This window comes from Poecilia mexicana, unplaced genomic scaffold, assembly GCF_051168715.1.
Source record: "Poecilia mexicana isolate PSO_F unplaced genomic scaffold, ASM5116871v1 scaffold_7, whole genome shotgun sequence".
Taxonomy (NCBI): Eukaryota; Metazoa; Chordata; class Actinopteri; order Cyprinodontiformes; family Poeciliidae; genus Poecilia; species Poecilia mexicana.
This window is the reverse complement of record NW_028263376.1, coordinates 7,775,741-7,802,677: the sequence shown is the minus strand read 5'-3', so window position 1 is coordinate 7,802,677 and position 26,937 is coordinate 7,775,741. Positions and strand designations below refer to the sequence as shown.

The following is a 26,937-nucleotide window of genomic DNA, read 5'->3' as shown; positions in this document are numbered from 1 at the left end:
ATCAAATCTCTCTTCTCTGACCAGAACCTATAAAAGGAAGCCAGATCCACTGTTTGACTCTGTACTTTTGTTCTCACCTTGCAAGGTTTTAATACATTTCTTATTTTCTTCTCATTCAGACTCTTGTTAAAGTAATTTTTCCACAACACAGAGGTTCTACAGCAAAAACACTAAACATGTCCTTAATACTAAATATAGAAGTTATCTTCAGTTTCACATTTCTCCGAATATGATCTGTTTTAATTAAAACACGGAGGCTATATTTACCCAATCCATTTTCAGATGTAAATTCTATCAGTGAATGGCATTAGCTGCAGTTCACACTCCAGACCAGATGGTGGCGGTAATGTACGGTGCCCTTTAGGGGTTCATGGAGAAAAAATGTTCTTTTGCGTTATCGCTCAAAACTTTTGCGCTCCCTCACAATATGCTTACTGCAATTTTTGCTGGTCTGTTTTGTATACAGTCACAAATGTCAATTTAAAATTTCAAATGTATACACATTTAAAGAGCCTCAGTGTTTACTCTTAACTCTTTGGTGCAAATAAACTGATTGAAAATCGATTTATTCACTGCATGTTTATGTCTGTTTGCATAGTTGAGATGGAACTGAACATGAAAACATTCATTTAAAGCCTTCAGACAACCAACACAAAAGAGACACAATCATGTCAGATGACTTATTACCCCGTGAAAATAACTCAGAAATGGTCCAAATAGTTTGGAAGTATTTTTTTTATTATTTCTTTCCTTTTTACGGGACGTTTCTGTTTATATCGTAGGTTTGTGATGCATTTCTATCCTAAAGAAAAAGATAAAACTTCAGAAACTTCACAACGAGATATTATCATAGGTAACCATATAGCAGAAAGTGCAATAGACACATAAGAAAGCCTTACAGTATTCTTGCGAGAGAACGCAAAACCTATTGCGATGTAACGCATATGTTTGCTAGAAAACACAAATGAAAAATAAATTCCCCATGTCCCAAAGAGGGCTGCGTAGATTCGCAAACAAAAACAGAATCGCAAGCAAAAAAGAAAAGAAAATCGCAACCAAAGATTTATGACACGCGCAAATAAAAGTTTATATTTTGCAAATAACTTTTTAACTTCATGAGACAAAAATTAGAGATTTTAATTAAAAAAAATTTTAAAAAGAATTTTTTTGGTTTTTAAAAAAATCATTACAGTTCTAAAAGTTTTGATCACAATTTTATTTATTTTTTTATTAGATTCGGGTTTTTTGATTGAATAATTGTGATTACTGTTTAAATTTTACCTTTAATAACATAAAGATAGTGCAATCAGTAATACTTTTAGAACAAATTAATATCAGTAATGATTTCTTGGTTAATGTCAAGATGTCATAACGACATTTTGAATAATGTCAACTTTGTATTAAAAGTGTCATAATTTACCGAATGACGCTTTATGACAACAGTCATAAATATTCATGAAGGCTTATTCATGTTCATGACAGGTGTTTATGACAGTGTCATGACAGTCTTATTCACCCCACTCCAAATAAAGTGTTACCTAATATTTTCTAAACATTTAAATGCAACCAGAGCGATTGGTGGAATCTGGAAAAGATCTTCCATTTGCATTTGAAAACAATTTCCAGACTACAGGATGGATTTAGCTTGAAGCGATCAAAGGCAGTCTAGTATTTCTAGGCAGATAAAACTTAATTAATCCAGCAGGAATTCAACCTCCTGTTGCTTGAAAACACACTGCTGGTCACAGTCGCTGTAAAACAAACTAATCTTCTGCTTGCCAGACTAGGATGTCATCACCGAATCACACACCAACTTCCACGAATTCACATTTTAAGCTTTTATTTGCAGAAAAGTTGTCAAAGATATTTACAGCAAAATAACAGATGTTTTCCTCAAACATCTAATGGCTCCTGCCAGCTTTATTAACAACAAAAAAGTTGCTATTTTACACCTGAAAGACAATTCTGTACACACTAAAACATGGAAAGAGTTCAAGATATCATCCACAAGAGTTCGAGGAGGGTGTGGCTCTGTGCAGCATTTACAGTGAGGCAATTAAATCTTTTGTTGCATAGTGTTCAAGTGAAGTTATCAATATTCTGCAACAAAGGTACATGGAAAAACAGCAGCAGAGAAAGTGAGCACAAACTGTGACATGAACTATGACTTTTCACTGCGTTTGGTGGCTATAAAGATGAAACACAAAACAGAGGACAGAATTAACACCTTACAGGTTAAAAAAAAATGCTCCATTATATCGTAGAACTGAAACCTTCACAGTTTGATGTTTGGTACCCTTTAACATCTACAGCTCCGGTAAGAGTTGGACATTTCATTTTACTACCAGATGTCATTTAATTTCACACACTGAATATTTAATGCAGAACCAGCTGCTGCCATTTTGACCACACAAGTTACTGAGAGCAAACACACAGTTAGAGCTGAGCAGGAAAACATGACCCGCCATGCTGAATTAAAAGCTGCAGTATATAACTTTTATTTTAAAAAAAATGTTACATATCTGTTGAAACTGTCACCAAGTCGCGATAGTGTAATACGAGATCATCTGTGGAGGGACAAAAAAACAATTAAAGTTTCCCTGCCTTCTCCCAATGCTAACTAGAAACAACTAATCAGAACCTGAAGACCGGTGTCAGCGCCATCAATCAACAGCTTCTCCCCATTAGCAGAGCCTCCTGTGAATGCTAAGACTTGTTAGCATAGCCACCAATGACGGCGGATAAAAGGTTTTATTGTACCGGTTAGTTATTTTCCCGCCATTAGACCCTCCTCGTGGCTCTGATTGGTCGCTTTTGGTCGGCATTTCTTCAGGCGGCAACAGCAGCACAGGAAGGAGGTGGAGATCAATCTTTTAACAGACTGTCTCATAACATACTTTCACGACATGGTGACAGTTTTAAATGCATATTAAAAATATTTTTATGAGTTGCATACTGCAACTTTTATGTAATTCATTTGCTGTTCTCAACAATCTGAGCTTATAGACTTAACTACGGTACATTCTGGATCAGTCATTGACTTTAGCGTGGCCCACTGAAGCTTTCCCAATAACTACAGAAGCCTTTCAAAACAAAAGCAGCCTTCTCAGACTTCCATGCAGAATTAATCTACATATGATTTTCAATCTTCCTGTCGATCTCATGCCAGTCTGAGCATCCAGATGTACCCAGAAGGGAGTTAAATACCACCGTCTGCCTTTAGATAAAGTCCTGGTAAAAACCCTTATTGGAGCCTTAGTTTTTAAATGAACATACTGTGGCTCATAGGTGAGATGTACATTTAGTCAAAACTCTGGGAAAAAGACAGGTGTTGGCTTCCAGCCAGAACCACAGAAGGAAGAATAAGACACTATGAGGTAAGATGCTTTCCTACTCAGCCACTGTGCATCCTATCCTCACACCTAAGACGTTACTACAGACAGTTGAGGGTGACGAGTGTTAAGCACGAGGTAGGATCACACTACAGAAGAACTAGAACAAGTCTCAGAACTGCTGTGGCTGCAGAGCCAAGTCACTGAAGGACACTCATGTCCCAAAGAGGCTGGTGACATTTCGTGCTCTCTCTCTCTCTCTCTCTGTAGGCTGTTTGTTCAGTCATATTTCCCTGGAAGTCCTTCAAGCTCTGGATTTTTCATTTGCCTTTAGGGCTCAATAGCAGACAAGTCCAACCGTTGATTTCCTGTCTAACCAGTCAGCAGGCTACAACCGAAAGAGTTCAAATCACTTCAATAAGAAGGAGCCAGAGAAAAGGACGAGTGTCTCCATGTGCCTTTGGGATCATTCTCAGATGGTACAGCTTCCAATTTCCTGAAGAAACCCCTAAATGGCAGCGGACAGTGAAATATTTAAAGACTCAATACTGCTCACGTGTAAAAGCTACAAAGTAACCCACTTCACACCATCCAAACCCATTACAAGCTTGAAAATATAAAAGGTGCAATGCTGGAAATGGCTGAAATCTGCACAGTTTCTAATGTATATTGAGGTTTTCTGTCAGCCTGTCCAAAATGCCACACTCAACCTCAACAAAAAAAAACATTCAGTTGCCAAAACATCTGCTAGCGCTGGAAAAAAAATCATCAGAAACCGATTCCTTGGTCATGAAGAACTCTTATGGCAAAGAAAAACCGTGTGCACTTGGTCCATGAGGGGCTCTTTGGTTGAAACAGGAAGTAATGCCCATTAAGACGAGTTTAAACTCTCTTGTTTGGTTACACCTGCACAGGTTGAAAGGCCTGATATGACGAGTTCATCTCAACTCTGAAAGCCCATTAGATCTTCATCCTTCTGCTTCTGGAATGTGGCGCAGATCATTAGCAACACACATCGCTGTCGTTCTCTGTATTTCAGCTTCTGGGAGATTTTTCTGATTCCTAATTGCACCTCAGTGTTGAACTCCAAGAGACCCCTCACCGTCTCCTCTGATATCATACCCGCTTGATGAATCATTCAAAAAGTGTCACAACATTAGAAACAAAAGTGTTTGCACATTTTGCTAGCCTGAAACTTCACAAGTTCGCAGACTTCTCAGGTTCCCATCTCGGTTCAGAACCTTCAGGATGGATTCTCCCGCAGATCCAGTAGACTCGGGGGTGAATCTTCTTAAAGGCACAGGGATGTTTGAGGGTAGCAGTCATCTGTTCTTCAGAGTTATTACTCCCACGAATGCTTTAATCAGTGAGAACACGGCTAACCTGCCTCATAGTTCAATACAGTACAAAAGTTAAGGAAGAACAAACCCATAAAACAAACTAGATTACAAAATGAAAGCTGCTTTCTGATCCAGCCAGCACTCTGACTTCACTCTGACATTGTCCATCTCCCCAGTAAGCTAATAGAAAATAAAAATGAGATTGTAACGAGTTTATTTGCATATTTTTCTGCCCCAGAGGTTTGGAATAATGCTCCAGTTTGTCTTGCAGCCTCAGTTCTAGATCATGAGTCTTCACATTTCAGGTTGTCAGTCCTTTTTCCTTTCCCGTCCACCGCCATGGAGACGACAAGTCTGCAGAGAAACAGAGTGAAGAGGTCAGAAAGAGGCGACGACACACACAGTTACTTTTTCAGGCTGTCAGTTCCTGCTGTCAAAGAATCTGTTTATGATGGAAGAAACCCAACTTTTACAATCCACCTTCAGCATTGCTTTGTCTCATTCAGTATCCGAAACCATAGTTAAATTTTTATTCCTCAAAGCCTTGAGCTCTGTGAGTTTACTCAGCAAAAATCTTCTCTCTTTTTTGACAAGCAGAGAGGTTTCCCTCTAATGTGGTAAAAAGTGGTTTTAAATGATGCTTCGATATCTGTCTTTGGTTTCCTTTTTACCCTTTGCAGTTCTTCAAAATCAAAACTGAACAAGGATGCGACGTCAAAATAAGCCCCAGGTTGCTCGAGTATTATCCTGCAGAGGAGCAGCAGTAGGAAGTGACGACCTCAGGAAGGAGCAGCTCCACTGGAATCACCTTCCTGGACAAATGTCCTGTTTTCTGTTCATTGAACCGATAATGTTGGGATTTGCTGTAGGTTCAACTAAAGAAACTGCCACACCTTGTGCATTTAGGATTTGTTTAGATGTTTAATATTTAAAATTGTAATATCTGGTTTACATTTCAAGAACTGGTTTTGGTTCTGGTATAGGGTGAGATATTATCCATCAACCACAATAGTCTGTCCAGTTATCCAGCTATAATTTTTGTGTATATATTTAGTCCTGTGGCACAGTCATTTTAGAAAACCCTACATATTCAAAGGCAAGCTCCATGTTGTTTATTTTGAGCCCTATAAAATAAATAATTCATATCATACCCCTTGGTAGGTGAAAAATGTACAAAAACAATATGTATATAGATCCACTTATATATAAATATACAGTAATATATGTACAGCAAAAATAAGACAGCTGTGTTTCCATTGGCCTTAAAATTACAAAAATTAGAATAGCAAAAGTAAATTGTTTAATGGCTACAGTTTCAACAGAACACGTTTCTCAAAAGTTTTTGCATTAGAACGAAGTGATTTTTTCAGCTGTATCAAAAGTAGCTTATTTTGTAAAAGTGCAATGGAAGCACTTTTTTTTTTTTTAAATCACAAGTCATGTGATCAACAACCGGATATTGTCACTGGCGCAAACCATGAAGACAACAACAGGAAATAGTTGGAACATCATGGCAGGGTTTTTATTTCGTGAACAAACTTATTCACATGTTATTTTAATTGTGTTTGTTGTTTAATTACAACCCCACAATTATGAAATTGTGGGGGGTTTTAGCGGAATGTCAACAAAGTTTTGGACTTCATGCTCCATGAAGACCATGGACTTCATGCTCCTCATTAGCATTGCGAGAGCTGATCTGTGTTGTTCTCAGTTGATGTTCAGACAAAACTTTCAAACCATGGTTTCACAAAACATAAACAGATTTAGGTTTGATATCTCCAGAACATCTCCAAAGATGATGTTGCTGGACAACAGACTGACTGGCAGAGAAAACTGTCAAATACATCTAAAGATATAGATGAAACATCAACTTACATATAAAGAGATTTCAATATTCCAGAGTAAAATCATCTACATTTTCATGTGAAATTATTTTCTGAAACTTCTTGGTATAGACTTTTTTTTTTAAACAAACATTCAGCTTACATAAATTTGTTGCATGCATAGGCCACATATCTAATAAGTAGTTTAGAATGGTCCTAACCAACTGTACAAGTATTGGCACCATATATCACCAAAATGCTAAATCCATCATGTACCATATATCATCATGTATGCATCATCCATCATGTTAGCATGTGTGGAATCAAACAGGATATGTGGCCATGCTTGAACAGAAGGGAAGAAGACCAAGTGTTATTGTGGGGTAGAGTCTCAGCCGCAGTTTGTTCCTGGAGGGAATCTTGCTGAACCTGCGTCCATGTTGGGTTCAGCGCTCGGCTCTAAGAATAGCCCAGCGGCCGACATGCAGCGGCTTGTTCCCCTTTTACAGGTTGCATAACAGCAGTGCACATGTTAGGAACACAAGCTCAGCAGGAGGCATGCGAGCTGGAGAGCCTCAACCAAAACTACAGCATCCACTCCGTACTGCTGACTCAGGATTTCTAGTCTAACACCTCTAAATGTGTTTAAATCTGTCAATAGAGAAAAAACACACAGAGTGCACACAAACAACCCAGATACTAAAAATCTAATTTGAGGATATATTATAATACATCAACTTTTGGCTTAGTTCACTTCTTCCCAACAGAAAAACAAGACTGTCTCCATTTGACCATAAGTTTCAACAGCAATTAAAAGAGCTTCAGGAACATGTTGATGATACTGTCTCTTTCCTCCAATAAACTGGTCCTGCTCATGTCTGAAACTAATGCCTGACCTGACCAGTTCTGACGTAATGTTTCAACTGTCTTTTGTTTAATTGCAAGATGAAATGATTGGAGAACAACCAAAGAAGCCCAAATAAGAAAAAGTGGAAGAGAACATTTGCAAAAATAGTATTCCCTCTTATCTGCGTTTAAATTTGCTTATGACGATGCTCTGCATCACCAGCCTTTCAATGGTATGAAGCCAAGTTTACATCATCAGCAGTTTCATAGAAATGCTGATGGAATGTGTTTATTTGCATGTTTTACCACCTCAAAACAACAGAGAGCCAGCAGGAATGCCAACACTCCCTCACTAATGGAAATGAAGGGAACTATTAGCATCATTAGCACACAAATAAGAGGCTTTCAAATGAAAAGCAGATGTTCCAGTTCATCTCGCAATTCAAGTGCATTTCACAGCTTAAAGTATTGATCTAAACACTGCGTCTCCACGAGACCGCTGTCTGGAAAATGCTGGTATTTTCGGATGTTGATTGGGGAAAAGCTCCATGTTGAGACCATTGAGACGCCTCAAGTCAGCTGTATTGTTCATGCCAAGCCGCTAAATGGTGCTATGATTTTTGCACATCATTGAACATGCATGAACTTTTAACTCTTAGCTTCCATTTCACTCGCTTCCACTTCATCGTAAACAGCAACCCATCCAATCAAGCAACACAGATCTATTCTACAGCAGGGACTGTGTTAAACTCAACAGGTTAAGTAGCAGAGCAGAGCACAATGCTGTCTGCCATTGTTTTTGTTATCTACCTATGCATGTGCAGAATGAACCCTGGAATCGTTCATTCTGCGCCTGGGCACTTTCACGCCTGCAGACGCCTTCATGGGGGATCTGGTTTCAAAACGATCCGGCGTGAGAGACGTGTAAACAAACAACTAGATCATAACAAAACTGTTACACTTTCACTCAAAATTAAATTTTTATTGCACTGGGAAAATCTCATCCATCCATCCATCCATCCATCCATTTTCTTCTGCTGATCAGGGGTCGGGTCGCGGGGGAAGCAGCCCAAGTAGAGAAAACAGATTGATTGAAAAGTCAAGCCTTTTGACTGAGCTCTCTCTTCACCATGACAGACCATTACAGCGCCTGCTTTACTACAGACGCTGCTCCAATTTTCATTCATTCATTTGTGAACAAGATCTTGAGATACTTGAACTATTCCACTTGGAGCAGGACCTCTTCCCCGACCCAGAACAGATACTCTACCCTTTTCATTCTCACAATGTCAAATTATGACTGTCGCCATCTTACGTCATACCTGGGTTTTGAAGTAATATTCGTGTTGTAATATTTACAAAATGTAGATCTTCTTGGCAGAAAAATGCAACTAATTTTTATATAAGTGTAAGTAAAACCAGGCAATAAGTGCTGAGTCACTTATTTCTTAACTATAACAAAAGAAAAAAAAAATCTGATTATCCCATTAAATTTTTAGGGCACAAACATCCGCAAAAACAGTCTAGCTTAATTTTTTTTTTTTAGCGGAACATTAAAAGCATGAAAATATACAATAATTTTTCCAGTTTAAACACTCAGCAAAGACACAGGTCTTCCAAATCCCTCCTTATTTCAGCAGATGCTGCCAGCTCCCCTTTTCATCAATTATTTACACCTAGAGAGACGGCTATCCTGCTTTATTATTCACAAAATGATCCCATTAACATCACAAAGGCAGGACAATACAACCACACAAAGCATGTGACGGATCCGTTCGACTTAAAGGGGATTGAGACGTGTAAACCAATTAGATCCAACACAGTCACCATGAATGAGGACAGCAGACTGGAAAAGATGTGGACAAATGTTATTCTAAAGCACAGCGTAGTCACGGTTATGCCTCTACTATCCATGAGCTGTACATTTTTATGGAGAAAGAAGAGATAATAGATCAAATTTCTGACCAGGCTTGATTTAAGTCTGATTCATTTTACCACAACTTATAACGCTATAGATTTAGAAATCTATTTTTGTGAGTTTTCTGCTCAATTCTGTTAAACGTCTTGATAAACAAAAACACACTGAGGTGTTTTAGTCGACCAGTTATGCAACAGCTCGCTTGTGTAACTGGCTCTGAATCCCAGAAAAAAAAAATTTTTTACAGCCTCCGTAATCACTGGACTCAGACGTTTACAAGCATCCTATGGGCACAAACGTAATGGACACTCCCAGATCTCAGGAAGGTGCCTCCCTCTGGTTCCCCAAATGCTGTTCAGAACATGTTGTACAGCACAGCGTCCTTCAGAAGAGTACTATCAGAAAGTCTGAATTATCTGAATCCTGTATTTAAATGCCTTTGAGCATTAAACTGCGAAGCAGCAAAGCCTTGGAGGCATTGGCATATGCATTAGAACCACTCTGGGCGGTGAAATGCCTCAACTTGTAGAACGATTGTCAGTGCTGTCAGTTAAACAAAAAAAGTTTTTGATTCCTGAAGTAATGAGTATGCACAGAGGAAGAGAGGCGCCGTCAGAGCTCTGGCCTGTTTAAGAGAGGCGTAAGCCTGGCACGCAGCGAGAGGACAAAATGTTCCCCACCAAAGCCTCCATAAGCCTTGAACCAGCAGCACTCGCTGTCCAGCAGAGGAATCAGATGGCAGTTTGAGGATTGGTCAGATGGACGTCAAAGTAAAAACATGCACATGATTTTCAATATTCTGATTTCACCTAAAGGCAGCTCTATAAATGACTTTTTCATTGTAAGAGGACTTTAAAAGCCCCAAACACAGTAAAACACAAATATTAGTTACCGATGGGGAATATTCGATTCATTTAATGACTCCAGGACCTCAGTGTTTAAAATTCTTCAAGGCAAATGGTCTGAACTGAAGGTTCATTAAACTGTTTAACCATTTATCTCGCTGTGTTCCAGCCGGATAATGGTTTGTGCAGCTGAACGCTCTCACTTCCAGTGCTAAGTGCTGTTAGCATCTGTGCAGGGAGGCGGCGGGGGACAGAAGGAACTGCCACCAAGAAAGAGACAAAATCTGCCAACAGTGTGGGATCACTTTAAATAGAAAAGGTTACACAGCTCTGTGTGTGTACTGCAGAGCAGAACTGGTGTTTCACATCAGCTTGACCTCCGACCTCAGCAGGAAACATCCACCACATGCATGGAGTTCACTGGTGGCTGCTGGGATCTGATATGTAATAAGAATATACTTCTAGGCCAACATTACATGTTGAACAAAAAGAGAAATTACCTGAAAAACATAAGTGCATAGTAATGAACGCACTTCCCAGTAGATTACATTTTTCTTTAAATATCCCTTTTTTGTAATATTAATTTTCTGAGACATTGAATTTTGAGTTTGTCACCTGTAAACTATGATCACTGAGATTACATGAAAATGGCCAGAGAGGATGAATGAATAATATACAAGTTTTATAACTTTTTCACAGTATTCTCATGTTCTGAGCCGCATAGTGAAAAAGGAGCTGAAAAAGTGATTTGCTTATAAAATTTATCATGAAAAAACCCAAAAAACTAAACTTATCATATTTTCTGGTAATAGGATTAATAGTAATGCAAAGTTTTAAATAAATGGAGTTGAAATTGATAGTTTATCAGAAAATCTTTAAGGGATCATTCTAGACAACAAACTCAGTTAGAAGCCTATATAGTAAATACAATTGTAACTATTAGAATGTTGTTTAAAATTAAATATTTAATAAATGTTAAAGGCTGAATGTTGTACACTCCTCATTGGTTATGCCCCATTTGTCATATTGCTCAGACGTTTGGGTAAATGCAAGTACAACAACCATTGGTATATTAGTTAAGTTACAAAAAATAGCTTTTAGGTTTATTTATAAATGGTATATTGTGAACCAACTAACTAACTTTTTATTCAAAGTAATACTTTTAAATGTAAAGACAATGTACATATAAAAACACTGGAAATACTGGTATAAAGCTTTGAACAAAACTCTTCCTTCAGATTCTCAGAAATCATTTATGTTAAGGGAGAATAAATATAATTTGCGAGGTTTGTTAGAGAAAAAAAAAGAGTTAAGGTTTAGATGTGTTGCAGTTATTGGCGTGAAACTGTGGAATGAATTGAATGATGATTTTTAATTATGCCCTTTCTTTAAAAGAGCCTTAAGATATAAAATGATAAAAGCTTATTCTGTTATGTAGATGTTTACATGTATTGTGTAACCATACATGCAAGTACTGGATGTGTATTTTTGTAAATACATGCATATTTAAATATAAATGTGTATATGCATATACACACTGTATTTATGCATATTATTTCGACTTTATCCTCATGATTTAATTCTTTAAAATGTTCTTTGTGTGACTGAGTGGTAGATTCTGCATAATACAAGAGAAATAAAACCAGGCTTGTTGTTCCATCACGCCTCGCAGGTTTAGCTGTGTTCATCCTACCGTCGTCAGCTCCCTTCAGTTTAGCAGCTGCAGACACGAACACCCCAGTAGCAGGTCCAACAGCCACTCCCCTCCCCTTCTTTCCAACACTAATCACTAATCCTTCTTTCCAACAGATGACAGCTTTATCAACTGAACCAGAGCTAGTCTGTTGCGTAACCGTCTATCCCATCGTGCCACAAGAGAACGAGGCCAATCGGAGGCAGCAAGGAAACATCCTGATTGCTCTGCCCTGAGTGCTCCCCACCCTGAGCAGCTGGGTGGTGTTACATCACAGCGTGAGCAGCCTATTGTGATGAAGAGCTAACAGAATGGCTGAGCTAATTTGCCAAACAAACCCAGAACTCAGGCCTGGTCAGTGGAGAGTTCAGGTTCAAACAAACAGGCGGCCGGTTTGGGTGGCTGAGCATCCACTCAGCGGCAGTTTGATGTCATACAGGGAGCTTCTGCTCCAAATAGCAAACTGAGACAATTAAGATCTTACTGGGACACTTTACTGCACTGCTGCCACCGCAAACACATTTTTGCTAAAGAGTTTAGAGCGGAGAATTCACATGCAAGATTTAAATAATCTCTCTCTTTAGATTTTAAAATTTGGACCATTATCAGTTATATAACTAACCTGCCAACTGCATTTGATAACCTAAACGAATGTGCAAACAATAATCATGATGTTCAAACTGTTTCACTCCTATTTTGTTGCATGGAGTTGTTTACCTTGTATATTAGCATAAATGAATTAAAGTTTAGGTCAGAGTGTATCTCAGATATCTACTGAAAGCAGGGCTGCAACGACTCCTCAAATGATTCGAGTACCTCGATTATTAAAACTCCTAGAGGCAGATTATTATCTGCCTCGAAGGGTTAGCAGCATAATGTCCAATTTTCAAGTTTGGTCCAGGGGAATTTTATTGATTGATAATGTCTATTGATTGTTTTTCTGGTGACCAATAAACATCGTTAAAGTAACTGGTAAGATGCATGGAGTACAACAGCCTTTCTCCTCTCAGAGTTGCTTTCTGGTGGCCGGTTCCGAGCGAAGCGTGCGGCGGGTGTATTTATACAGGTGAGCACATAGACTGAACACAGCACTTGGCTGTGCTATAGTTGATGCTTAGCGCAAGTGTAACTTTACAGACGAACCGGAAAATACATTTACCACCATTCCAGTCTCAGCAAATGGGTGGCGGAGTGCATTGTGGCGGTACTGGTAAATCTGTGTGTGACGGAGGAGCCAAATCCAGTCGTTTACATGGACACAAAAGTATGTGCAAAGTGAGAGTTCACCTATTAAACTGACTGAAGATGAATACATGAACCAAAAACTTGAGTACAAACATATTTGCAAGTCTCTTTTGTGAGCCTGCCTCTTTATTATCCTGCAAGTTTTGGAATTTATTTCATTGTTTTGTGTTAGTTGTCATGTGGTCCCTGACAATGGCACAGCCCTATTCACAGCCTGCTGTTAGAGCATTTCACATAATCAGCATGCAATGCTAAAGATATTCGGTGGCAACACCTTGTTTTGGTCTTCACTCACACATCCCAGGTGTTAACATCTAATCAAAGGCTGTTTGGCCTCAGGCTCAGATTGTACCTTTCCTTGTTCCCAGTAGCAGCATAAATGCCAACTTCCATTTGTGATAGGCACCTCTCTGGTTACCACACCCTGAGTTAAAAAAAAATTATCCAGCTTTGAAACTGGATTTAAAAAAAATACAGAAAAAGGTTGAAGTTTCGATTTTTATTTTTGATTATATTTGAAGCCTTACACTCTAAAAAGTGTTTTTGGCTGTAGTTCATTTTATGGACTTATTTACATTAATCTCACTTAATTTATTTGTTCTAGTGATGACAACTTAATTTTAATTAAGCTAAAAGTTACAAAACTAACTAATTCAAATTAACTTTAACTATAAAAAGTGCGTTTGAAACAATTAAGTTCAATGCCGCGTTCGTATCTCACATCTGACGTCATGACAAGATTCACCTGGACAGATCCTGTACCGACCGGCTGCTGTGGTGACGCAGGGGTAGAGCACAACTCACATAAAGAGACGTTAGTCCTCAATGTGGCCGTCGTAAGTTCAATTCAATCCTGATGATCTTAGCTGCATGTCTCCTCCCTCTGTCATTACTCACTTTCCTGTCTAACTACTCTCAAAGGCCGCCTGAGCCAAAAAAACCTGGTAATAAAGAAATAATTTATTAGTTTACTTCTTTATTTGAAGTAAACTAAATGATTTGAGCGAGAATGACTTAAATTTGTCATTTTTAACACACTTAATGAATTCATTTAAAACAACTTAATGAATCGAGTTGGATGAACTTAATGAATTCACCCTCTCAGCGTGGGAAAGACACTGGCCCAAAGACTTAAATTATTTTTCGGTTTATTTGCTTCCTCACCATCACACTCTGACTGTTGGTAGTTGTGCGCTGCTTTACCTGCTGACTGCTGTCTGATCGCTCCGGATGTCTCTTTTTCCTGCATTGAGCCTCGATGTAGCCAAACTCCGTCAAGTGTTTGTTTTTTAAATGTCATATTAGATTTGTTGTGTTGATGCATCTTGACCCGTGCTTCAACTCAAGGTAATTTTCCGTCACAACACGCAAACGTCCCCGTTGATTCTGAGCTTTAAAGTTTCACACGACATTGTTTAGGATTTGTTGCTGCATGCTTGCACAGTGTGAAGGAAAGAGGAGATGAGCTGCACACGCAGGCTGCGAAGTGAGATACAGGTGATCGGCTACAAGAGACAGTGATCAGCGATCACCAATCATACACTTTGTCACGGAAATCGGTCAATTATGATCGGTGGCCGATCGATCGGCACACCTCTAATTACTAACATGGAAGAATGAGAGGCAGCCTACCTGGAGAGGAAATGGGTCCCTTCTTGGATGGGTTGGGGTGAAAAAGGAAAGGTTTAGAAGCATTTGTCATGCAGCAAAAGTGACTTGATCCATTCTTATTTCCAGTTGGAGAGCATCTGGTCGGTCCTGAGGGTTTACTGCAAGCATGTCCAGTAGGAGCTTCTTTACCCCGTCAGTCATAGAGCTCCTGGCCTTCTGAGGGATGTGCAGAACCATCTTGGGGTTCTCCAGCAGAGCTTCCCCAACAGGAATGATCTCAGAGCCCTGTCGAACATACGTGCCCAGTAGTTCACGCTTCGACTCTGCATCAATAAACGTGATTCGTTCGACCATTGCCCAAATGATGATGCCAAGGGCAAAGATGTCAGCTTTAGCTGTGTAGTGGCCCTCCCAAACCTCCGGGGCCATGTAGAAGTCAGAGCCGCAAGCTGACGATAACCAGAACTTGTTGATGTTGACAGTGTTGTACTGGTTGCTCCCTTTGCCAGCAGCTCTCGCTGTAGGATCTTCTTCACTGCTCTTGGAGGTTAGTCCAGCACAAACCTTACTGAGGCCAAAGTCTGCTACCTTAAGTACAGGTGAACCAGATTTCTGTGAGATGAGAATGTTGTCTGGCTTCAGGTCCCGGTGGACAATGTTGTTCTTGTGAAGGAAAGCAATGGCACTTGTTAGCTGGAGCATGAAGCTGCTGTTGGTCTGGGGGTCGGGTCGCCGAGACAGGATGTACTGGTTGAGGTCCCCACCTTCGCAGAACTCCATGACAAACCAAAGGTAGCATGGCTCCTCTGGGTAACCAAGGATGCGCTCACCTTAGGATTAAAAGAAGACAATACTTTGTTACAACTCTAAAAGTTAAAAATGCCCAAATTGCAAAAGCAAAAATCAAATAATGCTCAGAAACAAGAACACAACTCTTTTCACATTAGCTCAGCCTTAACGGTAAAAAACCTTTCTACAAATATAAAAGCATTGGCATTTTCCAGGAAAGCTAAAAGTGGCAAGGTTCTATGCCATGGCTTAAAAATGTCCAGTCTCCACTTACTCAGTCACTTCTACCTTCAGGACCATAACTGATTTATTTACTTACTTTCATAGAGACACATTTTCCAGTACTTCTCCAGTTTCCCAAGGTCTTTCCAAGTTTTACCTTAGACTGCTTTTTCATTTTTCACACCAGTACTAACCCTATCATTCACTTAGTGATTAAAACAAATAAGGGACAAGTCTGAACAATTTCCATAAGATAAATAATGTCTAGTGAGGCACTGAAGACCCGATAAAGGACCAGAAATCATCTTCCCTCAGCTGATCATCGGTTGTACAGTCAGCCCTTTGAGAAAAGTCTTGTTAACGTGACAAGGTGGTAGTAAAAATCAACAAGGATCCCATTTAAGTTGGTTCTTTGTTTATTTGTTAATGTAAAAAAAAAAAAAAACGTTCTTAATGCTCCAGTAATTAAAACAAGTGGACTGAAACTGATTGAAATTGTACTTTTCCATCAGTGGTCCCAGTGCTCAACTAGACCTAGTGTTGGAACTAGGGCTGTTGTAAACGAATATTTTAGTAATCGAGTAATCTATCGATTATTCTTACGATTAATCGAGTAATCGGATAAAAAAAATATAAAATGAAATATTGGTAAATCTGGCATAATACCGGTGTTACTATCAGATATCAATATCAGTCCAATTTTTCATATTTGAGCATCCCTAACAGTTGCTTTTTTGTAGTTTAGAAAACTAACCTGTAACAATAATAGCTCACTTTCTAAGTTAACCAGAAGAAAAGTTATAGAAAAATCTGAAATTATATTGAATTTAATAACAAAGAGGCAGGCTCACAAATATGCTTATAAAAAGTGTCTACAATCCAGCTTTTAGTTTATGTATTCATCTTCAGTGAGTTTGCCACCTAACCTGTCACGCTTTGGGTTTGAAAATACGGGAAATGCCGCCTGGAGTGGGAGGAGAGGGCGAATGAACGAACGTAAGATGGGGTGGAGGGGAGGAAATAGACCAGCGGACTGACGAACCGTTAGACCGGGGGACGAACACGGGGGGAAGCAATACGGGATATTTACGACACCTTCACTGGTCACACTCAGAAACTCATCTACCAGCCATGTGCGATGCGCTCCGCCACCCGTTTCTTCAGGCCGGGATATGAAATTTATTGTGCGGTTCGTCGGTAAAGCTACATTTACACGGTAAGCATCAGCTACTCAGCCGCCCGCCCTGTTCAGTCTATCCGCTCACCTCAGCGCTCTTCCCGCCGCTCGCTTTCAACCAGCAGCCCCGGAGGAGAAATGCTGCCGTACTCCAGGCATTCCCCCAGTCATTTTAAGGATGCTTATTGGTTCCCCAAAAACGATAAAAAGTCGGGCATTATCATCAATCAATAAAATCCCCACGGGCCAATCTTGAAGATTGGACTTTATGCCGCTGAGACTTAGCTTTTGTCAACAACTCAGAGGCGGAAGTGAGAGCTCCGCGCAACGCAAATGAAGTCCCGGCCGGAACACGGTGCGTTAACTAATTAAACATAAATTAACGAAGCTTCGAGGCAGGTAAATTTTCCTCGAGGAATTTTAGTAATCGAGGTACTCGAATCATTCGAGGAATCGTTTCAGCCCTAGTTGGAACCAGTTCTTAACTGGTTCCACAAAAGAACTGGTTTGCTTTTACACCACCTAAGAGCAAAGCCAGTCATGTCCTGACAGTGTTTCAAAAGGTTGATCCTCCCCTGCTTTATTCTGGGTTTATGCAAGTCTTGAATAGCATGGCAACAGCTTCCCTAAAATCACCACTTTGACTTATTAAATCCCTTCATGTAGTTGAAAATACCAGCTATAACTTAGCAGAACATTGACCTTTTTAAACTTTGAAGGGTTAATTTCAGGATAGACAGTAGGAAAATAGGAGGCAGGCTGTTTTAAACCTGACAAATTAAAAATGAAAGTAAACCCAGGGGTTTAGGATATGCCGGTCGTTACGTTTATATTGGCTGAGTCCATATCGAGCTCTTGCAGAAAGTCCAGATTCTTTCTTCAAGTCCAGCAGTGAACTAGTGTTGTGTTAGCATTACTTTTAGGGGGTCAAAACTAGAACTCCCGCTTGTGCAAAGAACCAGTTTGGTGGAAATTACTTCAAGAAACAGCCAATGTCCAAATAAAAGCTTAAATTTTGAATGGATTAGGCTTGGCCGGTTACCTGTTGTGGTTTTACAAAGGTACGTTTCTAAACCTGGTACCATTAAACCGAGAGATGCAAGTTATCAATTAATGAGTTAATCTAAAGTTGTTTGATCTCATCCATTGACTAAAAAATAATTTATATGCGGCCATTTTCTTAAAAACCAGAGTTTTCTCTTGTATCAGGATGTCCTCTATAACACGAAGGACTAAACTTTTCACAACATACTGAATTTAGAAAAACAAGCTGATTTTTTTGTGTCAGCTGTATTATATCCTGAATGAAAAACAGAAAGTTGTGGTTGTCGCATTAAACTTAAACATATTTATAAGACAGGAACCTCTCAGGCCTAACTGGACATTATTGGATAAAATTAGTTCCATTGAGTTCATTTATTAACTATTAATTGTAAGTTGACTAAATGTTTGGATCCCCATCACATTAGATATTTTGTATTTTAAAGGTTTTACTCATGTTTTAATACCATAAGAATTTCAGTTTCATAGTTTCTCCAAAGGACTGAATATACAGCTAAAAACCTTTCAGTACATTTCTGATGAACATGATGACTAATTTATCCAGCCCAGTTCTAAAGACCCTTACAGGTCATGGGTCCAGATCTGTGATCTGGCTATTCACCACTTGCTGTCCTTTACAAATCAATTTGATATTTGATTTAGTGTGATCCAAGATGTGTGTTGATTTAATGTTATAGAATCTGTTTTTATTCAGAACAGATCTCTATATCGCTGCAATCAGCTGAGCTTACAGCACAAAAAACAGAACCCTTTGGGACCAGACTGATTTCATGAAGGAGCAGCGATTGAGGAATCAGCGAAACTAGATTCATGACACGAGGAGGAAACCACGTCACTTGCCCACATTAACCTGTCGTGATAATCACTGTGGGGTTGTCATGAACCGTGCCATGTCTGCTTTTTTACTTCACATTTCTGAAACGTACGAGAATCAGAGCAAAACAAACTGAAATGTTTAAGCTGAAGGCTTTAACATTGTTGCTGTGATCTATTATTTTCAATTACATCGCAAAGTCTAGAAACAATGACGCTGAAGGATTTTACTTAGAGAGCCAGAACTGTGACACTTACGTAACCACGATGCTATTAAAAGAAGAGTCGTAAACATAGCAGCTGGGTTTAGCTGGAAACATGGATTGAACTAGCAAAGACTGAGTTAGTATCTATAATATAGAAAATAGTATGATCAGCAAAATCACTAACTATGTCAGAAGAGACAGACATAAATAGGTCAAGTAGAAACCCTGACCTGAGTTGAAAAATGTCTGAATCATAACTCTGTGGCTGTTTTTTATGTTTCTGAGTTTATGGTGCAACATTAATGTTAAACATCTAAGTGTTCAGTCAGGAAGAAAGTCTCAAACATGTCGACAAGTAGTACACCGTGTTCTCGTTTGCGCTGGAGGAAGCACAGCGTTCTCTCTGTGGCTCTTCTAGGTGATGTACAGTTACATCACTGTCAGACAGGAGGCTGCAGAAGGAAATCCATATCACTGGAGCAGAACAACTTTTCCCTTCAACTATGGGTGTGTGTAAATGCATTTACAACTGTGTAAATGCAAACTACTTCATTTGAGTGCACAGTTAGCAGCTAGTACCAGCAGGTCCTAATTTCAATTTATTTTGAAATACAGAAATGTGATAAGTAGTTATTGCTTTTAGCTAATTTTAGTAATGCAGGCTAAAATTATTTGTGAATCAGAAGTTTTCTATGCAGGAACAACATCAAAGTTTGGCTATAAGTTGTTGACACCAGTCAGCACATTAGCTCCTAAATAAACTCAATTTACAGGCCCTTGGGCCCTTGTTTCAGGTTTCAAGGCCTTTGTCTAAGCACTGTGTGTTTTGCAGAAGCACAGGTACCTTTGAGGGAGGTCTCCACTAGCCGCAGATACTGCTTGGACTTCTTGTTACCGTGGCTCATCTTCTGGGCCAGGCCGTTCCGCTGCAGCACGCACTCCTCTAGTTGAACCACATTCTGGTGTCGGTTCTCCAGGCTCGTCAGGGCCCAGAACTCGGCCAATGCCAGTTCGACGTTTTCTGGGGCGTCGCACTGGAGCCTCTTCACCGCAACCCTGGCCCCTGTTCTCCGGGCCACGGCCTCGTACACCACCCCGTAGCTTCCCCGACCCACCTCCCGCAGCAGGCTGTACCGCGGAGACACGGCCGCCGCCGGCCTGGAGGGGTCACTCCGGAGGAAGGAGATAGAGAAGCAGTCCTCGTCCTCTTCCTCGTCCATGGCCTCGGCACGCTTGTTGTTGTTCCCCACTGTGAGGGAGCGGAGGACCTTCACCGCCTCCCGCTTCATCTTGGCGGCCACGCTGCGCCTGCAGCTCCGCACTCCGCCGCTTACCTTTCTTCTTCTCTTCCCGTCGCATATATCCATAACTTATTTTTTGTTGAAAGTAAACATGAGGCGATTACGTGTTTATCTGTCATTACTTAAACTCTTACCAAATAAAAGTTGGCCGTTCTTACGTCTTCCTGGTCGAGGTTTGGAGAAGTTCAACCTCTGCCTGTCTAAAATGTCAGACTTACTTCTAGCTGTTAAAATGTTAAAAGTTGCCGATAAACCTGCCGATGCGCCACAGGCTGCCAGTCCAGATGTTCTAAATATTTTGGCTTCCTAAACAAAATGTTCCAGGTCTTACAGAGAACAGAAGGCGTGGCTAGCTGCAGCTCCGCCGCACATTGATTGGTGCAGAGAGAAAAAGCTCCCTAACATATAACTCCGTATTTGTTTTAGTTTGAAACTAACATTTGTTATTGATAGTAAGCTAGTTGCTACTTGCGTTAAAAACACATGTTTGCGCAGGGTTATAAATTATTATCCAGCGTAAATGGGTCTGTCCTCCAATTGTAACGTGGTGGTAGGAGCACGTGTTCTCAGGCATGCTGCATGCACGGCTTTAAATCTGTCACATCATAACTGCACGTCTGGCTGCACATGCATGGATGGATGGACAGATAGATAGCAAAATTATTACATGTAAGAAATAGCCCACATTGGTATAAAAAATGTTTAAGACAACCAAATGAAGACAATGAATCTGTGCAGAATTGTTTAGAGTCGTTATTGGAGAGGGGACAAATCATAAACGTTTTTTAGCAAGGGTTTTTTTTTTGTTTGTTTTGTTTTGTTTTGTTTTGTTTTTTTGTTTCTCCCAGAAGGAAGAAGCTGAAAAAGACAGTGAAGGAAATGTCCTTTGTGATCTAGGTAGCATTCCTGACCACATTTCCTCACCTGGTGATGAACAATATCAGTGTTTCAGGCTAAGGTCAACCCTCTCCTCCTCCACCCAAGACACAAGCCTGTTGTAAAAATGTCAGCAACTTCAAGCAAATTTAAGTTCATTCATACAGATTTTCCTGTCTTCTCCAACTAATCTAATCTCTGAAGTTACATGTATTATTAAAAAATTACCTCATTAAATGACAATCATCAAAACAATGATTGGAGAGTCAATTAGTTTTGATTCAACACTTGAATCAGTTAGTTTTGGTTTCAATCTAGATTTTAAGAAAAAAAAACCATAAATGCTGATACATTTATTATATACATGTATCAGTATTATCATCCTGAATCTTAAACAATAACATTCAAATCTCCAGTATATGTTTGAAAGACCCATTAACTCACCAGATATTACTTTGTATTTATCCATACCAAAGCCATATAAAACACTTTAACATGTAACTAGTTAATAGTTTTTACAGTCACTTAAAACATCCAGCAGATTAATCTAAAAGGTACCCACACTGTAAAAAGAAATTAGTTCAACCAACTTGTTACCAATTGCTTCAATTGGTAACAAGTAAATCAACTAAGTTTATCCAACCAAATTTATTAAGTTTAACCGACTCAAGTTATTACGTCCATCCAACTCCATTTACTACGTTTATCAAGCTCAATATATTATGATAATCCAAGTCAATTTACTAAGTTTATCCAACTCAATTTATTAAGTTGGAGTTGTAACTTTTAAGTTAATTGAACACAAAAAAAGTAAGTTGTCATCACTAAACCAAATGAAATAAGTGAGATTAATGTAAACAAGTCCATAAAATAAACTACAGCCAAAAACACTTTTTAGAGTGTACATCTGGTTTTGTGCCATTTAACGCTCTGCGTGTGTGGTGCTGCATAAAGTCATCAGAACTGTCTGGATCACAGTGACTTCTATTCACCATTTGCTTTTGCCAGCAGAACTAAAACCTCACAGACCGATAAATCCATCCCTTCTTTTGTATCCTTTCTTGCTGTGCTGCATTCACAGTCCTGCATACCAGTCTTTTTGCTCTCCCAGAGTCGATGTGTCCACTGTCACAGCTCAGCAGCCAGTAAAGCTTTATTTGTGGAACTTGTCAAAAGGGGGAATTAACCTAGGCTCAGACCTCTCCACTGAAATCAGCAGGAATCTAACTGAGTCCACAGCACTGTGGACTCAGCAGTGGGCATTGAACTGCATCATGTTTTATTTCTTTATTTATAACTTTAGCAGAAAATAAAGAGGCTTTAAGCATTTTTAATTAGCTTAAGTTTAGTTATCACAACAATTTTCAACGTTAAGTTCAGTTAAAGCCAATCAAGATAAGACGAGACGTTTTTCACTCTAATTCCATCCATTCCTCCATTATTCCTCCTATCCTTGCAGGGTTGTGAGGGCGGCTGGTGCCCACCTCCAGTGGCCATTGGGCGACAGGCAGGGTACACTATGCAGTTTTCATTTTTATCCACCTCCTTTTGCTTCTGAAGGACAAAGAAGGCTGCATTTTCTGTGCAGCACTGCGACTTTACGTTGATTGCACTCGGGATGCGTGGTTGTGCGATCAACTGTTTGTGTGTTTGACCAATGCGGCTAGAGGCGAGGCTCTGACCAGACAGGGTCACGAAATGCCATTTCTCTACAACAACAATGGCCTCTCTTTACCTCATGGTGTGCTGTAATGTGCATTGTAGACACTTGCTCATTCTTGTGAGAAAATGTTGGGAGTCGTCTTTACCTACAGGAATTCATAGAGCAGTAGCTTGCGACCCTAGCAGCTATACTGGATCAACAGCTGAGAAAGAATAAGGAAAGCGACAGATGGAGCCAGAAAGACAAGATGGACAGGAAATTTGATCACTAATATATGAAGCCCCAACTCAAAAAATACAAATACACACAAGATATGATTGAAACAACAGTATAAGAGTCAAATTACAATCTTTGTTTTCTTTATACTTTTTTATGCAAGCTTGCTCAGCTGACTGAGGAGGATTTTGGAGAAGCAGAAGACTACAGGAGCAGGTGAAATATTATTCATGCACTATTGTTTTAATTTATTAAAATCTGAGAACTAAAGATTAGTTATATTTAGCTATACGAAGTAGACTGAGGAAAGGCCTGAGAATAAGGAGAATTTCTTTTAGAATACTGTTTTAATCTAATTAAATAGAAAGTTATTAATGTTTTTAAAATACTTCTTGTCAATATAATTTCAGATTTTCTAAATTTCATTCATACCAAAGATGCAGAGCTATTTGATCTCATGTCATCCTGTCAGCTCATCTTTTATGCCAATAGCAACAGTTTGCATTTTAGCTCCTGGAATGAATAATGGACTTGTTTTTTTTTTTGTTTTTACACCGTTTTCTAATATTTTATTTACTTTCCACTTGTTTCCACTGTGGAGACGATAAGAACATTGGGAAATTATTACCAAAATAACAATTAATTTGGTTATACATGCAGGCTAAAACAACTGAATATTTAATGTTTTCCCATTTTGATAATAATGATGCACAAACATCACAGAGCAGAGAGTCAGAATCCATCTATAAGGCTTTTTGATGCCACTTTTTACCCATTACATGTGACTCCGGGAACTATTATGACAAAAACAAGGAGCGCTAACACTTCAAAAGCATGCTCTCCTGACCTCTTGTGGTGGAGTTGGAATAACACCCTATAAATTACACTTTTATGGACTTTTCACATTTGTGTTCCACCTCCTGATAAAGAAAAGGGACATCAAAGCGTGGAGAGCCTTTAGATAATGTGGAACCGTAAAGACATCCTCAGCAACTGGATGTGTGTTCAGCTAACGGTGATTATTCCAGCGCAGCTGATGACTTCAGCTCACATTATTCTGAATCTAAAACTTGTTTCATCTCCTACATACGATTAGAAGAAAAAGAAAAGAGGAGAAAACAGTTAGTGTGTTTTGTTGAGTGGAGGCGGATATTCACCGTGGTGCTCTGTGTGTGTGTGTGTGTGTGTGTGTGTGTGTGTGTGTGTGTGTGTGCGTGTGTGTGTGTGTGTGTTGTGGCTTTGACCTCGCCTGCAGAGGTTTTGTGCTGCAGTCGAGATCTGGCTGCATTATTTTCCTCTGCTCTGCTCCAGGATGAATATCTTTCACGAGTTTCAGGGACGCTCACTTCAGCTTGTGAGTCAGAACAAAAAAACGGCGTTACCACGGCAACTTGAAGGCCAGTGGCACTGAGGTAAAACGACGTGGATACAGATACTGTGATGCTTGTTAGTTGATGTCTTTTGTCTAGTTTCCTGAGAGGTTAATTTCTTGAGCTGAGGTAACAAAAGGCTCCTGAACGCACCACACGGAAGTCAGTATAAGGGGATGGCGTGTAGAGAAAAGGGAGGAAGTGGAGGCTTACCTGGAGCAAAAGTTATGGCAGATGCTCCAGTTTGAATAGCCCAGGTGGCATCCACGGTGCTGCACAGTGACAACAGCAGCAGGCGGACTCACCTGTAAGCTTTTAAAGTGTTTCTTCAGTAGTTTTTATTTGGAATTTGTCTGCTGTTTCATTCATCTCATGCAAAGTAAACCATTCTCATCTGTTTCTGAACCAAATTTTGTATGGGTGCTCAACTCGCTCCTTTACTGAGTTAGCAGCTAAACGGCAACAAGATGATTTCCAGATAGCTCTTGGTGGAAAAGCTGAAACATGCGAGTGTTGTTCAGGTTGTCCTTGAAGGTTCAAAGAAACTGTTCGAGTACTGAACGTTTCTCAGACTGGGCAGAGTGTAATCAAAAAATAGAAAAACTAAGAAACGTGACAAAAGCAAAAATCCCCCCAAAAAATGAACAGGCTGCCCGTTTCAGACTGGATCAGTACATGACCCAGCATCTGAGAGATTTAATGGACACAAACAACATGTAACTCATTCAGGTGCTGTTTGGATTCACCGCTTTCATTTGTCTGAGAAAGCCTGAGGCGAAGTTTCTTTCTCGCTCTGGAATCTAATGTTCGATAGCTTACACTTGCTCCATCTTTTCTTTTCTTTTCGCTCCTCACCTGTTCATATTTGAAAGACTGATTATTAGCACCACGTCGGACTGAATTAGACTCAAGTACCCTTTCAGGATGAAGAAGCTGTGTTTCATCTCCTCTGTGTGGGCAAACAGAGAAAAATCCTTTCTCTCAGTAAATATTGATATTCAAATCAGATATTTCATTGAGTTGTTTTTTAGAAGCGGCACATTAAACCTGTTACCTCGTTATCCATCTATTCTGAGACATCCTGGCCTTTACTGCTGATCCAGAGGTTGGGTGTTTTTTTTTATTTTTTTAGAATGGTAAGCCTGTTTGTTATCCCTGTCTGGGTGAAGATGTGTTCGTTTCTCACCTTCAGCATTTGGCGGATCCGCCTGTGGAACCTGTGAAGCCCCTTGTCAGGTGCAACAGGATTCCAGCACCTCATCACCACCTGCATGATGTGGACTGGCAGATTCTGCAGCAAGTTCATACAAAACACATCCACAGTGCTCGCCAAAAGATCAAACTTTTTCATATTTTCTTAATGGAATCGGTAGAACCGGTTCTAGTTCAACAAGGAGAGGCTTTATGAATATTTAATTATAGGGGTCTTCACATTTTACACCCCAAGCTTCAGAGCTTCCGACTTACAGAGCAGTTGTCTCCCACTACTCCCCTGCTCAACTCCTCCAGACTAGCCAGCAACAATTAGCAAACACCTGGTGAAACTGTGCACCTGCTGAGCTCATTATATGAGCTACTTGTCAGTGTGACGATGGTAAAAAACAGTGCTAAAGGGTTAACACTGGGTATTCTCACATCCTTGATGCCTTATTTCTGGCGTACTGAGCAGTACTTTCTTCTATCCACCTGGCCTCAGATTGACACAGTGTGTTAATCTGAAGTCTCTTTCATAGTGTTTGGCTACTTTATGATTAAATGATTTGGTTCTGACTATATCTTTCACACTATGAAGCACATTCTGCTAGAAGCTAGCAGAAAGGGGCTCCGGCTGTTTTTCTATTACAGCCAGTCTAACTGTAGCTGCAGCTCAGGTGAAATTCCCTCTGCATTACGTCCCTCATCGTGATCACCCTGCTGACTCTCAGTAGAGCACATGTCCTGAAGAAACAACTGATTAGCTGATGTTTACCTCTACTCCATTCTGAGTCAGGTTTTATGTCTAAGTCCTGGCCTATTTTTTGCTTCGCAGGTCATCTGTGACAATCAGCCTGACTAGAAGCACATGTATGTAAACTGCATATTTAAAAATAATTGTCATTATTCTGACGTTTAGCAAACATCTGAATAATGACGTTTGAGAATCCTAACTGACCTGAAGCAGAAAAACCTTAGCTTAACTTGCCTTCATTTTATTTTTATGTCTGCTTGTTTTGCGTGACATTATATTGTTGACTACTTTGTCACCACATGTAAAATTTTGTCTTTTTGCTGTTCCAACGTCAATGAAATGCAGTGAATATCAGGTGTACAGATTTCTCTCCATTCATATTTTTGCGTGCCTTCATCTGAACATTGTATGTGACAGTTAAAACTAAACATTAGTTCACTTCAGCTCTAAATTGCAACAAATGTTATCTCAAGGCACTTTGCAAGAGAATCATGTCCAATTCATATCCCGTTGTTTAGTTATAATCAAATCAATGTGGTTCATGTCAATACGATGCACTCAGATAGATTAACACAGTGCGGTTCAGTCAAGTTGGTAATAATTATAATACATTAGTGCATTTGTGTAAACATGAAAGATAA

General features: G+C 39.6%; 1 protein-coding gene across 1 annotated transcript; it reads right to left on the bottom strand.

The window, feature by feature from the left end:
* Window positions 1-1,823: 1,823 nt before the first annotated feature.
* Window positions 1,824-20,596, bottom strand: stk35 (serine/threonine kinase 35). Its single transcript, XM_015001575.2, has 3 exons — window positions 19,767-20,596; window positions 14,675-15,483; window positions 1,824-5,026 (listed from the first exon to the last, which is right to left on the bottom strand). The coding sequence occupies exons 1-2, from the start codon at window positions 20,287-20,289 to the stop codon at window positions 14,741-14,743; spliced, it is 1,266 nt and encodes a 421-aa protein (XP_014857061.1). The 5' UTR covers window positions 20,290-20,596; the 3' UTR covers window positions 1,824-5,026; window positions 14,675-14,740.
* Window positions 20,597-26,937: the final 6,341 nt, after the last annotated feature.

Excerpts from the sequence above, each read along its gene's own strand:
- stk35 (XM_015001575.2), bottom strand. The coding sequence starts at position 20,289 with ATGGATATATGCGACGGGAAGAGAAGAAGAAAGGTAAGCGGCGGAGTG. Across the intron at positions 15,484-19,766 it reads AGTGGAGACCTCCCTCAAAG|GTGAGCGCATCCTTGGTTAC; the intron begins GTACCTGTGCTT and ends TTTAATCCTAAG.